The sequence below is a fragment of the Sebastes fasciatus genome, chromosome 12 (assembly GCF_043250625.1).
Source record: "Sebastes fasciatus isolate fSebFas1 chromosome 12, fSebFas1.pri, whole genome shotgun sequence".
Taxonomy (NCBI): domain Eukaryota; kingdom Metazoa; phylum Chordata; class Actinopteri; order Perciformes; family Sebastidae; genus Sebastes; species Sebastes fasciatus.
Window position 1 is genome coordinate 31,910,308 of NC_133806.1, and position 16,347 is coordinate 31,926,654.

The 16,347-nt window shown below is 39.1% G+C and overlaps 1 protein-coding gene across 1 annotated transcript; it reads left to right on the forward strand.

The window, feature by feature from the left end:
* The first annotated feature begins 1,928 nt into the window (after positions 1-1,928).
* LOC141779738 (DEP domain-containing protein 1B-like) lies at positions 1,929-15,021 on the forward strand. Its single transcript, XM_074654733.1, has 11 exons — positions 1,929-2,139; positions 4,645-4,910; positions 5,035-5,179; positions 6,880-7,007; positions 7,163-7,293; positions 7,388-7,435; positions 7,801-7,941; positions 8,056-8,222; positions 10,335-10,511; positions 12,961-13,143; positions 13,378-15,021. The coding sequence occupies exons 1-11, from the start codon at positions 2,092-2,094 to the stop codon at positions 13,540-13,542; spliced, it is 1,599 nt and encodes a 532-aa protein (XP_074510834.1). The 5' UTR covers positions 1,929-2,091; the 3' UTR covers positions 13,543-15,021.
* The last annotated feature ends 1,326 nt before the right edge of the window (positions 15,022-16,347 follow it).

Below are 16,347 nucleotides of genomic sequence, written 5' to 3' on the forward strand. Positions count from 1 at the left end.
TTTTCTTTACAGAAATGAACAAAATGCTGAGATAAAGGCCAACTGTATATTGTAAAAAAAACATTGTCTTACACCCCCTAAAATCAAGAAAGCCTCGTGACCCCCCCATGAATCTTTGGCGACCCCTAATGTGGGTCGGGACCCGCGGTTTGAATTATATGGGCTGAATTATTATGGACTCATTGCAATTCCGAAGGAGTCAGAGGTATTTCTCATGAATTTTAATAGAGCGCTGTCACTGTCAGAGTTCATTTCAAGGTGCCAGCCCATCAGCTCTGTCTCGGTCAATCTGAGATGTGAGTGTTAACGCAGCTCTGCCTCGACCCTGCTGATCAGGTGTCTGTCTCTGCCCCAGTGCTGCAGCACACATAAAGGGGAGAAAAGGGAACTCCTATTGTTGCAGGTTAGATAAAAGCAGTGTGCCTCTTTGTCGCTATAGGCATCAACACACTGTTGAGGTGTTCTGGTATCACAGCAAATATATTAGAGGGACATAAAAAACATCTAATGGCATATCTGCAGCTCTGATGGATTAGTTCTGAATCACTGCAGAGCCATAGCATTGTAGAAATTCAACTTGGGAAAGGTGACAGTCTTGCACATTGTAGGTTGTGTTTGGATGGGCTTTGAAAGGTCATGGGCATCCACTTTAAAGTGGCCTCATTATAGGCTCTCCACCTGCCTACACGCTCTCCCTCTTATCCATGCAGAATATCCCTTCCACAGTGGTGTTTAAAGATGTTTACTGAGTTATCTGTAAAAACTGTAAAAACTCACAACCTCACTGGTGCTACAGGTGTTTCTTGTTTTATTTAAATTTAAATGTTATAAAAGCAGGTTTAACCTGTGTAAGCATCCTCTGTGCAACTTCTGTATGAAATGCTTCAATTATAAACCACACCGTTCCCACTGATTTGGAAAAGGTCATCTCTGCAATTATTTTCTTTTTATTTAGTTGAAAGTAATTCCTTTAAGACCTTCCTGTCACACCTGCAGTCTATCCAGAAAGCTGTATAATGGGTTCTGAAAAAAAAAGAAGATAATTTCACTCACTTGTCATTTGAGTATATTTTAAGACCTTATTACATTTCAAGCACTGCTGTTGATAGGCTGCCTCAACCTCAGATCCCTCCACACTAATAGGCCTAAAGTTCATGCCACCTATAACACTTAGAATTTTCTATAAAGGTTAACACACTTTGAGACTTATTGTGACTTGAATCTATAACGGTTGAACTTTGTAAATGGCTCAGTTGCACAGATTTCTAACTTCCAACTTTCAATTCAAAATGAAGCAGGATTGAATGTCCAAAGTCTGGCTCACGGACAAAGGGCAAATCTAGCAAAATGTACACACAAAGTGTCACTTATCCTATAAAAATAGTACCTGAGCTACTAATTAATGTTTGTATATTATTTTTTGTCAGGTCAACATATATTAAAATAAAAATATATATTTTTGTTTTTTGTGAAAGTGCTTTTCAAATATCATTTTGTGCATGGTTATGTGCTCCTTGTGTAAACAGGTTTTTTTAAAAATAAATACAAAAATAAAAAAACTTCTCAAAATATTAAGTATTATCATAGTAGTAATAGTAGTAGTAGTAATAGTAGTAGTAGTAGTAGTAGTAGTAGTAGTAGTAGTAGTAGTTGAATGTTGATGTGTATTGTCCTACACTTACAGGGTCGCATCTAGGATGGAACCAACAAATTGCTAAATCTGAAAAAACTCTCGCGAGACCGCTGTTCGACGACACATCCTAACTATTCGAGATCGAGATCAATGCCTAACCATCTCGCGAGAGTTTCCCCAGCTTGCGGGCTCCCTTCTAGACACTACCCTCCTACAGCTCCATTCAACATGCCGCATTCCTCGTGGTCACGTGACCAGCGCGCTGTCTAATCACGTCGTTTAAATGATGTGACGCACCAGATTCAAAGTTGGCAGCAACGTTTCTGTTGAACTACTCCTGCAGCTACATGTTTTCATGTTTCCACCCGCAGATCAAGCTGCTTCTGAAAAGCTTATAAAAGTGATATAGCGAGTATCTCCATGTTTTCATACGAGTGAAGTGGGTTTAAACTCTCAGGATGGACGGTAGAGTCATCGGACCGGGTCCGTACCGGGCGACCAAACTGGTGAGTCTGTTGGTGAACGTTAACAAGGCACAGACTAATGTGACGTTGAGAAGCTTTAGCTAGCTCTGTGTTAACGTTATAATGTAGCTAAGCTAAATGTGTTAAGTTGGTTTCATGTTAAGAACCTTAAAGTTAATAATTTATACATATAACGTTACATTAAGCAGGCGAAAGCGATAAAGTACTTCCAAACTCAGCTTAGTGGTAAGTTTAATTAAGTTAATTAAGTTAATGAACGTTAACTGCTAACACTTGTTTTACTTAACGTTACTCAAGTAACTTTAAGGAGTTCAAGCAATGTAAATAGTGTCCTCACAAGGCTGGCAAAACAGCATTAAACGTGTGTTAAAGAGTCAACAAAGGCGACTTCTATGGAGAACTGGGACTCTGCCCTCAAGTGGGTAACTTTAGACCATAATATCCTAAATACCTGTAACCTACAGGTTTAATTTAGTCGTGACTGTTTCAGAACTATGCAGTAGTGCTATTTAGCATTTATAATCACCTCATTTACGAGGATATTCCATGGTATTTACATGTAACGTTAGATGAGTTGCTAAACACCTGCATCTACCAGGTTCAAAATGTGTGTTTCCTGTGTTAATGCATCATGTGTCATTGGCTCCTGTTCATGTAAAAGCATCATAACAACATCCCATGCTATTACTCTCAGCTGTTTCTACATGTAGGACCAGCTCACTGGCTGTGGCTTGGACTCTTTAATCCCAACTACAATAAATGACTGTGTGCATTAGTGCAAAATCCCATACTGAATCTATATTCATGTCTTAACATGCAATATCATAAAACATCACATGTACATCAGGCTGAAACTTTATTTTTTAAAGGCAAATTTGAATACTAGATAGTGAAATAGCTTGATCGGTGACAATGGGACCGATCTATTCAGTTCTATGTCTATATACATTCTATACTGGAATTTCAATTCCTGTTTATGTTTTGACCAATTTGTTGGTGCACTAAAAAGATTTACACCTAAAGTGTAGCTCCCGTTCATTTTGAAGATTTTTTTACCAAGTTGCTGGTGCACAAGATTATTATTTTAATAATAAATAAGAGTTCAGTAAATGTATATCTATGTATTTATTTGTTACATTTTGTTTTGCGAAGTTAGGAAAGCAATGTTAAGGTCAAGCCTGATGTTGCCTTACACATAAAATAATGATCCCAGTCACTTGCATACAGTGAGGCATACAGCTGACTAATTAAACACTGGTATCGGATCGGTACTCGGTATCGGGCGATACCCAAAACCCAGGTATCGCTATCGGTATCGCTATCGGGACTGAAAAAGCTGGATCGGTGAATCCCTAGTTAATTCACCTATCCCATGTTATTTAAATGTTTCCTTTAAGCCTTTTTTCATAGCAGACATTTTGACCTGTCATATTAAGAAAGGTACAGATGTTATGGGTGCGTTCTTCTCAAATGTCCCATTGGCACAATAGCAGGACCCTGAAACCAAAGCAGTAAATGGACTTCAGCCATCATCCATTTTGTTATTTGCCCATGTGTCTTTCTTACTGTGACATGTGAAATTGTGGGGGAAAAAAGGCCAATACTCAGTGCCAAGAGAATCTCTACTGAAATCAGAAAAGATGAGATACAGAGTGCACTTGAAAAACAAGAATGACAATGGCCGTACTATTTATATTTTTTCCCTGATTGGTTTCTGCCTAGTATATTCAGCTACAGCATACTATAGCTATTGTGTATTGCATTTGTACCATCTGGTATATCAAACACACTGCAGGACAGAACCTTTTTTTGCATCTTGTTGTAATGAAGGACCATTCCTGTCCTTTTTCCCAATGGGCTCAAGGTCAGCCTCTTGTCTTGAGTTTTTAATCTTTTCAAGATTCAGACCAGCCAGAGTGGGCAGTATTTGCTTCAAGTTTGATACTCTTATAATGACCTTGTGTATCTCTCTCTATCTCTGTCTGTTTTTATCTACTTCTATCATTTTTCTCCTGCCCATCTGAATACTTTGTGAGATAACGGCTGCACCATCCAAAACACTACAAGAAGGAGATAATGCTCTAGGCTATCTGTTTGGATATCTGCCTACTTTTTTCCAATGTGTGATTTTAATCATTATTAAGAGAGACAGTGGTAACTGTTACGTGCACAGCTTTGGTGCTGCAATATAAATCTAGTCTATGAAATGTAGAACATGAACAGTATTCTTTATTCCATAGGGCTGTATATTTGTGTCTATTTTCACTCACATTATGTTTTTTCCATCCCTTTATGACAGCAACCAGAAAATGTTCCAAACAGCCTTCACAACATTGAAGCAGGAACTTGTTGAATGCATAAAATGCCGTTACCGTTATCAGAATAGCAGCTTCAGTAAAATATTGCCATATATAACAGTACATTACACTATATTGCAAAGGAGCACTCGCCAAATTTGCTATCCGTGACAAAAGTTGTACAGCATTTGTCACACCACATTGTCACTTATGTCTCCTTATTCTGCAGTGGAATGAAACCATTAAACTCTTCCGTGGAGGCATGTCGCTGAAAAGGCACTGGGCACACTTCCGCTACTATGATTGCAGTTTCACAGGATCCGAGGCTGTTGATTATCTGCACGAGCTGCTGAGACGCAACTACAACTTTGGGCCCGAGGTGACTCGCTACCAGACGCTGCAGCTGCTCAGGAAGTTCCTCAAGGCCCATGTCATTGAAGACATCAAAGGACGCCATGGGACAGAGGACTTTGAAGACAATGGCCATCTGTACAGGTACTACTTTGTCATCCTGTACTGTTATTCGTGTTAGTTGATACACCAATTGGCATTGTTGCTGCATCTTCACAGTTTGCTCTGTACACCCTTCTGAGCCCTGGGCTGTTGTCTTTCTCTCCAGGTTCCCCACTACATCCCCCCTGAAGTCTTTTCCAACCAGGCCTCTGTTGAGAGACAGCAGTGACCTTCCCAGACTCATTCGCTGGGATGACTACGAAGAATTGCCTCAGCGGGAAAACATTCCACCCCTAAAGGCTGCTGCCATGGTGAGAAAGAGACAGAGATGTTTTATCTCCTCCACTGCTTGCTTAAAGTCATGCTGTGCTTGAAGTATATAAGCTAGGGAGGAAGAGACAAGATAAGATCATTTTAAGTGTCCACCCTGTTTCAATTACTACTGTGATGGTAATGCAATGCAATACAGTACAAGAAACAACAGAAAATACTCCTTTACTTTCAGTTTTTGTTCAGGCTACTCATGTATATATTATATTATATTGAAGGGTGTTTCTAATATTTTTTCCTCCACATTTACATACTGTATATGGAGGAACAAAAACTGCAGAAACCCCAGATATTACAGTGTAAAACATTACCAAACAAAGTACATTCTGAACCATATTACCATTAGGGCTGTACCGAATAGTTCGAAGCTTCGTTCATAATGTTGACGTTTGAATTCTAAATCAAGATTGTAATGCTGCACAGCTTTTGTTTTGCATGTCTATTCATTCTGTCTAAACCCTGTATTTCTGCACAGTTGCAGATAAATATTACTGTAGGCTACACTAATCAGTGTTTCCCATATAAAGAGGGGGCAGCGCTAATTCATTTTGCAACGGTGGTGAGCCGCTAAAATTTCACACAATGTAATATCCTCTGCTCTTGAGTGCAGGGCTTAGCCTCTCCACACATACAGAGCGGAGCAGAGGACAGACGGGTGAAGTGTAGATAACGTTGTCGGTAACGGTTACAAACAGGCTCGGTAGTGAATAGTATTTTACCACAGTATGTGTAGAATTAGATTCCAGTGGTGGCTGCGTATGATTTTTTTCTGACTCGTGTGATCAAACATTTCCAATAAATCCTGAGCATTGTTAGAAAGTACAAATTTATTGGGGGAAAAAATGGATGAGTTAAATGAAAGATAGATTAATTAAAAAAATTCACAACATGTTTTTATCTAACAAAATATTCTGCTACAATCCATATTTGTTGGGGTTTAGCCCTTCAAAAACAACATTTTCACGGCGGTCAAAAAAAGTTTGCTCTCCAGCTTGCTGCACACAAAGGGCGGACGAGTTATATTCATTAAAGAAAGTTGATTTAATAAAAAAAAAGAGTAACTCATTGAATCCGATGAATCACTTTATTCAAATTGAGGATTTTGTTCAAGGATTTAAAAGAAAAAAATGTAGCATGATGATGACGTCATAAAATATACCGACAGACTTTCAAAGCTTTAAATCAAAAAAAAAAAAAAAAGACATTTGGTACAGCCCTGATTACCATAAAGTCAATATCAACACAGATGTCAACATTTCAATTCTTCCTTTCTTTTTACAAAGTTTAACAATGGTGGGATTTCTGACATAAACGTTTCATTTGATTGTATTACAAGACTGTCGTATAGACCTTTTTCGCGGCAGACATTTTGACTTGTCCTAGTAGGAAAAGCACAGCTATGATTAATAACATTAATGATAGCCTTATTCCACTTCGGGGATGCTTTGGTGTTGCGCATACTGCCTCACTGGAATAACTTACTGTGACACTTAATGGAACTGAACCATAAATTGTTGATGTCATCAATTTCACCTGTGCTTCTCCTACTATGGTAAGTCAAAATGTATGCTGGGAAAAAGGTCCATTGGATTATTATTACATAGGACTTTCTAGGTTTCTGCTCACTCAGTGCGAGTCCAAATTAACCTTTTCATTCATGTCACCTTTCCTTCTTGAACAGACCTCCGATTTGTGGAATAAAAGGCACAGTGTAGCTATTGGGGATGTGAATGAATGCAAGCTCATACGTCGGAAGGAGATAACTCCAAAGCAGGTGGACCACATCTGGAAATCGATGACAGTAGCTCAGTATGTAACCCTTTTACATACCTTATTAAACACTTCCACTGTTCAAGTTGTTTGTATCTTTTGCCCCCTAATCAGTGGTTCCCACGCTAGGGTGACACAGCACCCAGCTTGGGAACAACTGCTCCAGATACTTGATGCCAACTCTGTTGTTTTAGTTTGCAGAGAGTGTTGGGCCTGCAGTCATTGGATGGAGTTTTAAACCCAAAGCACGTGATCGGCAAGCACATTGTTCACAATGTGTTCAGCGTTAATAAGACGGGCATAGTCGTATTGGAGAACAAAGCCGGTATGGTTCATTTGATTCACAATCAGAAGAACAATTGTTGTGTTGCAACTTATTTATTAAGACTCACCTATCTCTCTCTCTCTCTCATCTCTAGAGGACATGCCATATTGGGTGGTATCAGCAATGAAATGCCTCGCCAATTGTAAGTATACATTTTATGCACACTCTAAAAATTACTGTTAAAGAAAAAAAAATCTCCATCTGCTTTGGGACTGGGACTGCAGTGGTTCCAAGTACCTCAAGGACATAAGTAAAATCTCTAAAACGATCGAAGCCTCCAGTCTGTAATGATCATTTTGAAAGAGTAGGTGCCATATTTTCCATATGGTTGATATCTCACTCTGGGTTTAACTGTTTATACAGTGTGTGAATGTGTGTGCGTGATTGTGCGCATGCATATACCATAAAATCTTCAGTACCATTTTGCGTGTTTATGTGCATGTATTCAGCATTAACTGTATTGTTTCTCTGTGTAGCACTAACAGCTGCATCCGTCTTCTTTCTCAGGGCCCAATGGCAATGAGAGCAAACAGCCAGTGTACCTGGGTTTCGAGAGGGATGTTCTGAGAACAGTAGCAGATTACTTTCAGAGACTCAAAGAACCCCTGCTGACTTTTCATCTATATGAAGTCTTTGTCAACATTCTCAGTGAGTGCTTCATACTTGTACACAGCTACAGATAAACCGTCGCCGGTTCATTTTGTGTCCAGCCTGTATGTTTTCCCTCAGGATCAAGATTCCTCTCTCCTCATATCTCTGCAGGTCTGCTGCAGGAGCAGGAGGTAGCCACCGAGGCTCTTCAACTCAGCTGTGTCTTACTGCCGCCGCCCAACCGAAGACGCCTCCAGCTTTTACTGCGCCTCATGGCCCGGGTCTGCCAGAACCCCCACCTGCCTCCACTCAATGACACCATTGCTACCCGCACACTGGTACACATACCTAACAGTTATATGCTACATATATATGTACTACTTAAAATAAGACCCAGTATAATGACCAAACAATATAATACAAATATATAATAGTCCTGTAATTAATACTACCTTTATAAAGCTTCACAAGCTTATTGGATTTTGCAAGGTGAACACCTCAAACACAGTCTCCTAGGGAGACTGAAAAAACATGCAGGCCTACGGGCAGAAAGAAGCTGTGGGGAACATGTGTCCAGAACCCTTGCTACCTATTCAAAGTCAATGGGAGGTGGACAACATTCTCTTCCTAAAAATGTGGATTGAATACAGAGTGGTCTGAATCTGTACGTGCGGTAGACATAGCAATACATTTCCTAGGATTTGACTTTCATCGACCCGGTTATATTTGGAAACCACCCCTGCAGTGTGTATACACTAATTGTATAACGATTGCTAACACCTACTTCTATTCAATATTAGATATACACATATAGAATATTAATGAAAACCCAAGTTAAAGGTGCTAAATTTGAAATTCAGAGCATTAATATAGCAGCAAACAACTATTTGCGATGTAAAGATATAGTGAAGTAATGGCGTCCTGAGCAGAGAATGAAGGCCTGCTGTATGTGATGTAATCCAGGCTTCTCCGTGCTTTATTTGCGTAGCCGGTCTAGTTGCGTGTGCGTCCCAGTGTGTGTGCCCCACTGGCTTGCTAATCGCCGCCACGCTGCCCTGCGCTTATACGGCGGTTACAACTGAGATAAGACTGTCACGACTGTTCCGAATACCATTTTTTGGGCTTCGAAGCTCCAGTGAGAAATATTCAAAACTTTGTGGTGGAGCGTGCACAGCAGAATGACACTGGTTCTTCTGTCTGTCTGTCGCCATCTCCACCATTTCAGTGCTGCTAACGCACTACTGTACACACACGCGTAACAAATAGCAATATCCGTCTGAGAATAACTAATAAAAAAAAGATACGTGAAAAAAACCCCACTTAAATAGTGATTTGGAGGTCGAATACCATGGCAACGGTCAAAGCTTCGAAGCATTCGGGTCAGCCCTAGTCACGAACCTCAATATCGTCACAGAGGCGTAACGGCCACCCTCCGGTCCCCACTCAGGTTAACACTGTTAGCTCTGTCAGCACTGTTGGCGTTGTTAGCACTGTTAGCACCGTTAGCTGCTAGCCGCCGGCTCAGCCATCGCCATGTTGAGAGCCGTGTTGAGGCAATCCTTCAGTCATAGATATGCTCTGAATTTGGAATTTAGCACCTTTAACAATTGCCAGTGCCATCATCTTTGAAGAACTGAGGTACTATAGCGCTAATCGTGAGGCCTGTCTCAACACATTAGGTATACGACAGATAAAGGGAGAATTTGTTCATGAAAATTGTATATGGCGTATTCACGGAGGGATGCACCTCACGGTACCTGCAAACTTTTCAGCCACATCAGCTCCAGACATGCACTCATCTCTCCACAGAATCATTACACAATGCAAAACACTATCTAGGGAATTCTATAGGGCACACTCCTCTAGGGGAACTAAGAGACTTTATAAAACACTCCGTTCACAACATAAACAGAAGATGCTTTAAGTAAAGTCACTGAAAATGTAAAGAACAAAACGTAAACCTGCAGACACCTTCAGGAATAGCTACAGTTAGTAAGTGAACCTTGTGTTTAGAATTTTTTTATCACTAAATATTATACTCTTAAGCTTTACAAAAATAGTTTGTTGCAGCTCCATTGTAATTTTTATAGGTCTTATATGATGCTATGTATACCCCAGAAATATAAAATCATGAGGTGTGAACTTAGTGTTCTTTTACAGCCTTTAGAACATAATCTTGATGTTTTATTAGCAACTCAGACTATATTAAGAATACATTTTACTATGCTGTCTAGATGCTGTAATACTTACTGGCTCCGAACAAGTGCAGTTTGTAACCCTCCATGCATACAAAATTCAACTATTAAACGCTTCACAAACGTGGTGTTTGGTCCGGGGCTATATACAGATGTTCATCATATTGTGTATACCACCAATATTTGTGTAATGTAATTAGTATAGTTAATGTATAGTGTAGCTGGTTTTCTAATCCTATTGTGGTCTCTGTCCAGATGGTGCAGATGTTCTCCCACTGCGTTCTGGGCTCAGTGGAGGAGATGGACCTGGATGAGCTGCTTGCCACCAAACTGGTGACGTTCATGATGGAGCACCACAACACCATCTTCCAAGTTCCTTCCAAGCTGCGTTGCCAGGTCGAGGAGCACCTGTCCCACCTCAAAAGAGTTCAAGTCAGTACACTTTCTACAGTCGCAATTTATTTATGAATGAGTCCATGTCCACCAAGCCATATCTTTGCATCATTTGTAGATATGCACCGATTGCAATTTTCTTGGCCGATTCCAATTTTTTTGAAAAGTGTTTCCTGCCCATTCCGGTTTTCTTTCTTTCTAAGAACTATAATTAACAGCATACACAAGGGGCTATCGATTAATCTGTCAACTGTTTTATAGATTAATCAACTAATCTAAACGATTAATTTTCCTCCAAAAAATCCAATCGATCATTTCATTTTAGTTAATTTTATTGTCATTGTATAATGCAGCACAAGACAAAATGTAAACAAGGGTTTACATGTTAAAGTGCAAGACTGAAGGATGTGTGCCGTCGAGATGTGTGCTACTTGCTGTTCTGCACATGCAACAAACAAGCTCCCCATATTCTTACAGTATAGAAGTGGTGTAATATACTGTAAAATGATTCTGTCATGGGAGCATTATTTGATATGGGATATTGGTCTATTGAAATACACTGTGCCGGTGTGTTGGCCTCAACAGTTTGCCAGATTGGTTCCATCATCTTGCCGAGCACCAAGTGTGGAAAAGTGGTACAGTCACTGGTAAGTTTAGATAATACTTAAAGCCACATCAAATTGGGATATTGCATACATTTCTATGTTAATGTGAGTGTTGCAGTAGCTTGAGGCAACGACTGTGTGTTTAGTTGTTGGTTTAGTGTCCCATCTGGCAGAGATTATTTCTTCGAGTTTGCTTCTGTAGCAAACTGAGATCTGTGATAGAGAGCCGCAACAGGAGTGGAAGTGGGAGCAGCTGGTCAGCAGCAATATTGGGATGAAATTAAATTCACTACTGTATATGAAAATATGAGAGGTTCTAGTCACGGTGGCATTTACATAAATGTAATTTAAACATCCAATAATTAAACGAAAGCAGAATTGCTAATCCAAATCTGATATGTAATATCACTGCTGCACTGAAGCCTGCTGTTCCTGTATGTGGTTCATATCTGTTGCCAAGGGAAACATCATACAGTATCAGAAATGATACCACAGTCCATAGGGTTTTTATTGACTTTTAGTCCCCACTGCTTCAAGGTAAACCTGTTGTTTTTTTCTCAAAGTAACCCTATAGTCATTGTAGTAGTATTTCTTTGAATAAATAAACATATGACTTATTTTCCATACAGCATATGTTTTACAGATTTTCAGTAGAAAATGTTGTGGACTGGAGTGATCAGAATCTCTACAGGAGCAGGCAGGAGTGGGAGGGGGGTGGTACAGTTGGAAATCCCGTAGGAACGGTTGGGTGCTGGATGGAAAAACAGTCTCATGCTAATCTGCGAACAACAAGAGTCACTTATGTGACGTAGCACCATCAGAACTAAAACAAACCGAGTGACACTTTTTGTGCCTGCAACTGAGAGGGGGTGCTTCTTCTTCTTTTATTCCTCTGTGCACAGTTGGTTCATATTGATGTGTGCATGTGTTTTCTTTTGGCAGGCACATCAGAGAATGTTAAACACAGACTGTATTGACAGTCTGTGCTCAACATTGTTTGGCCTACAAATGATTGATTTCAGTCTTTTAGTCCAACAGTGGCTGCATTAGCTTTACACATCCCACGCTGTGAGAATAGGACTGAAAACATGATTTCATCTTTACTGAATGCTGAAAATGAGATTTTAAAACTGTATTACCTCTTCCTAACATACAGCGAGCAAGCGAACGCCTGAATGGTGAACGGTGAATGGAGCATGAAAAAATGTCCAGATATACTATGAGCGATGAGATTGATGTTGATTAACTGACAGTTACTGTCAGCATCGATTTTGATAAATGAAAATAAGTTGGATGTACGTGAAACTTTGCTAAAATAGAGCTAGGGCAAGTGTTTGTTTGTTTTTTCAAGCTTTGCCTGTTCGCTGACACACGCAGCAGGTTAGGACATCTTCATTGGGAATAACTGAAACTATCTGATGTTTGCTCGTTCGCATCACGTCCAGTTAGAAAGAAGTGTAACCCTGTACACTTAATACTTAAAACGTATTCCTATTTACAAGTCATATTAATTATCCACATTAAACTGTCCTGGGAAGCATGTAGGCATAACCAGCCTCCCACTATGTTGTGTTACTGTACAGTTACTGAGAGGGCAGATCCTAAACTATCAAAATTAATCCTCAAAAATGTACAATAGTTGACAACTTCCAGTTAATGTCATTGACAGATATACTGTTGTTCCAACATTTAGCTAGGTGAGTCAGGTTACTGGCTGTATTGTTGAGCAGTTTCTGTGCATATTGTGTATAAGAACTTTTGACTTTGAGTTGTATTGTGGGTTCATGACATTAATTATTGATGATGATGCAGTAAATATTTCAGAATAGCATAGTTTAATATTTAGTTTATTAATCCAACATTTCCTTTGTGTCTTACATCAGATCAAATACGCGGGTTCAGATACAGACTTCAGCGCATCTCCAGCTTTTTGTAAACAGATCAGCAGGGTGGAGTCTGAGGAGCCGAAGGTGATAGGAACCCAGACCCCCCTGCAGGCGCTGCTGGAAGGCCTGATTGCAGACAAAGAACTCCCTGCTAAGGACAAGAGGAAAAGGCTCAAACAGGTATGGCTCTACTAATTTGAACTGTTAAAAGAGAAATGTAGATCTTGGAGGAGGTGTCTCTTCTGCTCTCGAGCAATATGCTCTAAAATTGACATGAGTCATTTATGCTTAAGAATGCGCTTGTATGTATTTTAGTGTGTTAGGTGAGTAAAGAGGTGAAGATGTGATTCCCATACAAACGGTGTTTGGTGTGCATGTACTGGACAGTAATGATGCATGTCCTCACCTTTTCAGTTCCAGAGGTCGTACCCAGAAGTCTACCACAATCGATTTCCCACCGAGGAAAGCAAAGCTGCTGTAGTGCCCGAGAAAACGCCACGACTCAAACCTCATCTCATGTTCTTCAACCTCAAGAAACCCTTCCAGCCCTTTCAGAGGAGCTGGAGTTTTAGAGCGTGATCTGCCACCACTGACACATCTACACTTCAGGTCTGTACGCACAACTCAACCTCAGCGTCATGAGACACGGAGCAATGTGGCTGTAATGGTGCTCCGGCCGTACAATCAATGTTTAAAATTATAATTACTTGGACTTTGTAGCACTGTTAAACTAAGTCAGTTCACAAAAATACACTCAACAATAATAATAATAATAATGATAGTACATTCCCACTAACTCCTAGTGGTATCCAGCTTGGTTTAGTTGCAAAACATTGGCAACTATTTTCAAACTGCAAACAATAAATGTGGATGGCTGAGCTGAGCTTTTGAACAAAAACATTTTACTGTGTTTCTAGAAAACTTGAACAAAGTATAGAAAGCAATGATGCACTAACACTAAAAGAACCACTGATGTCTCTTAAAATGAACAGAATAGTTGTTCCAAAATTGTGTATTGGTACATTTTTCTACTAAGATACTGTATGTTAGAAAGATCTAATAAGCAGGGGTGACATTGTCCTCCCCGTAATTAAATTGAATGGAATGCATTTCAAAAGTATTAATAGGTTATTAGGTGTTAACATTATAGGTTATGAAAAGTGAATGAACATAGCGCTTCATACTCTTAAAACATTTCTATTGATACATAGTTTTTTACTGTAACAGAAATATTCAGATGCATTTCCTGGTATTAATTGGCCTTCAAACTGATTATGTAATTTCATGAGATTGACTCTTGCAATGCAAAGATGCATTCAATTTTTATACTGTTTATGTGGAATGATCATGATGTTGAATCTAGGCAACTCGGAGCCTAATCTTTGTCAGTTAAACAGTTATTTAATTTTAATGAACATATCAAGGGTTGGCTGAGAAAGGGAGTGTATGTGACGTGTTCCATAACTGAGGAGCTGTAGTTGAGCTTCAGATGATAATTTCATTTGTAACTACAAAATTTTTTTTTAACAAATGAGGGTAAATCTACAAGGCCTGGGTGGAAATTGTAGATTAAATCTGCTGTAAAAATTGTACAACTACATTAAGTAATTTTTTAAAATCTTGATGCTGAATCCTAATCTCAGAAAAAGAGAAAAACTGAGGCGAAAGTGTCCTTACCCTCTAAGCCCTCCTTTAACCATTACTTGACAGGTCCTGCTGTATTATGCACTCTTAAAACGACTCATTTCATGTTTTTACTTGTTGGTTTTATTCTGTATATAAGAACTCTTCTTGACTGGTACATATTTCAATGTCTCAAATACTCCTCTCTCACTGTTTTCAATGTTTTTCACCTGCTGTTCTGTCATGTCAATCAGTTTGTTTTTCACTTAATTTGAGAATTGTTTTTATTTTTATAATGATTAAGTGCTGATATTCCTATACGGATTTTCATAGATGTTCTTTGAACAACTGTAATAATGCTGGAACAACTGTTACACTTGAATTGCTGCTTTGTGCTGGAAACTCTTCAACAGGATAATAAAAATGAATTCATGTTGATGCTGATATGAGGGATGATTTGATATTTTACACAGGAGAACATTGTTTTGATGTAACCCAAACATAACATAAATGAAATGCATCGTCCAGCGTGGGATTGGTGTAATTTCCTGTGCTTCATCACCTCTGGTAGAGAACATTAACTGCGAAAACATAACAAGCACAGGCAGAGTTTATTGTTGGTAATTGAAGTTAGATTTCTGTGTTTATAAACGGAAATATAATAATCAATTATAATCCCATCATGGTATTAATACTTTTAGTACTTTATCCTGAATTGAATGGGAGTTTGAATGGTTTAATAGAACATGTACAGCATATGTTATCATAATGAATAAAAAGCAACACAGCAGCATAATAAAGCAGGGCCCTAAATATTGGTTTTATACAACTTTTAATGGATTTTTTCTTTTTACTTAATAGTACACCTCCCCATTATTTAGAAATATTAATTTGCATTTTTCCCAGACAAGTACTGCAGAGTGAAATCAATTTAAGTTGTCTGCCCTATTCCTTCTTCTCTCTCGTTGCTGTCGCATGAAAAGCTTTTAAGTGATGGTAATTTTTTTGTGTGATGGCTAAAAGAGAGCTGCAAGTCAGCGGCTGACACCTGCGTGATTTCAGAAATAAACATCCCACACTGTAAACACTTTGGCTCGTACGCAGACGTGGAAAGAAAACTTCATCACCACCAATAGGTGATGATTCATTGAGTTTTTTTATGCGGTCATAGAGTCTTTGAAGTTATTCTGGTGGCACAAGTTTACAGACGTGGACAAAATTGTTGGTACCCTTCCATTAAAGAAAGAAAAACCCACAATGGTCATTGAAATAACTTGAAACTGACAAAAGTAATAATAAATAAAAATTGACTGAAAATGAACTAATGAAAATCAGACATTGTTTTTGAATTGTGGTTTAACAGAATCATTTTAAAAAACAAACTAATGAAACTGGCCTGGACAAAAATGATGGTACCCCTAGAAAAGATTGAAAATAATTTGACCATAGGGACATATTAAACTAAGGTGTGTCCTGTAAATAGCATCACAGGTGTCTTCAAACTTGTAATCAGTCAGTCTGCCTATTTAAAGGGTGAAAAGTAGTCACTGTGTTGTTTGGTATCATGGTGAGTACCACACTGAACATGGACCACAGAAAGCTAAGGAGAGAGTTGTCTCAGGAGATTAGAAAGAAAATTATAGACCTTCATGTTAAAGGTAAAGGCTATAAGACCATCTCCAAGCAGCTTGACGTTCCTGTGACTACAGCTGCACATATTATTCAGAAGTTTAAGGTCCATGGGACTGTAGCCAACCTCCC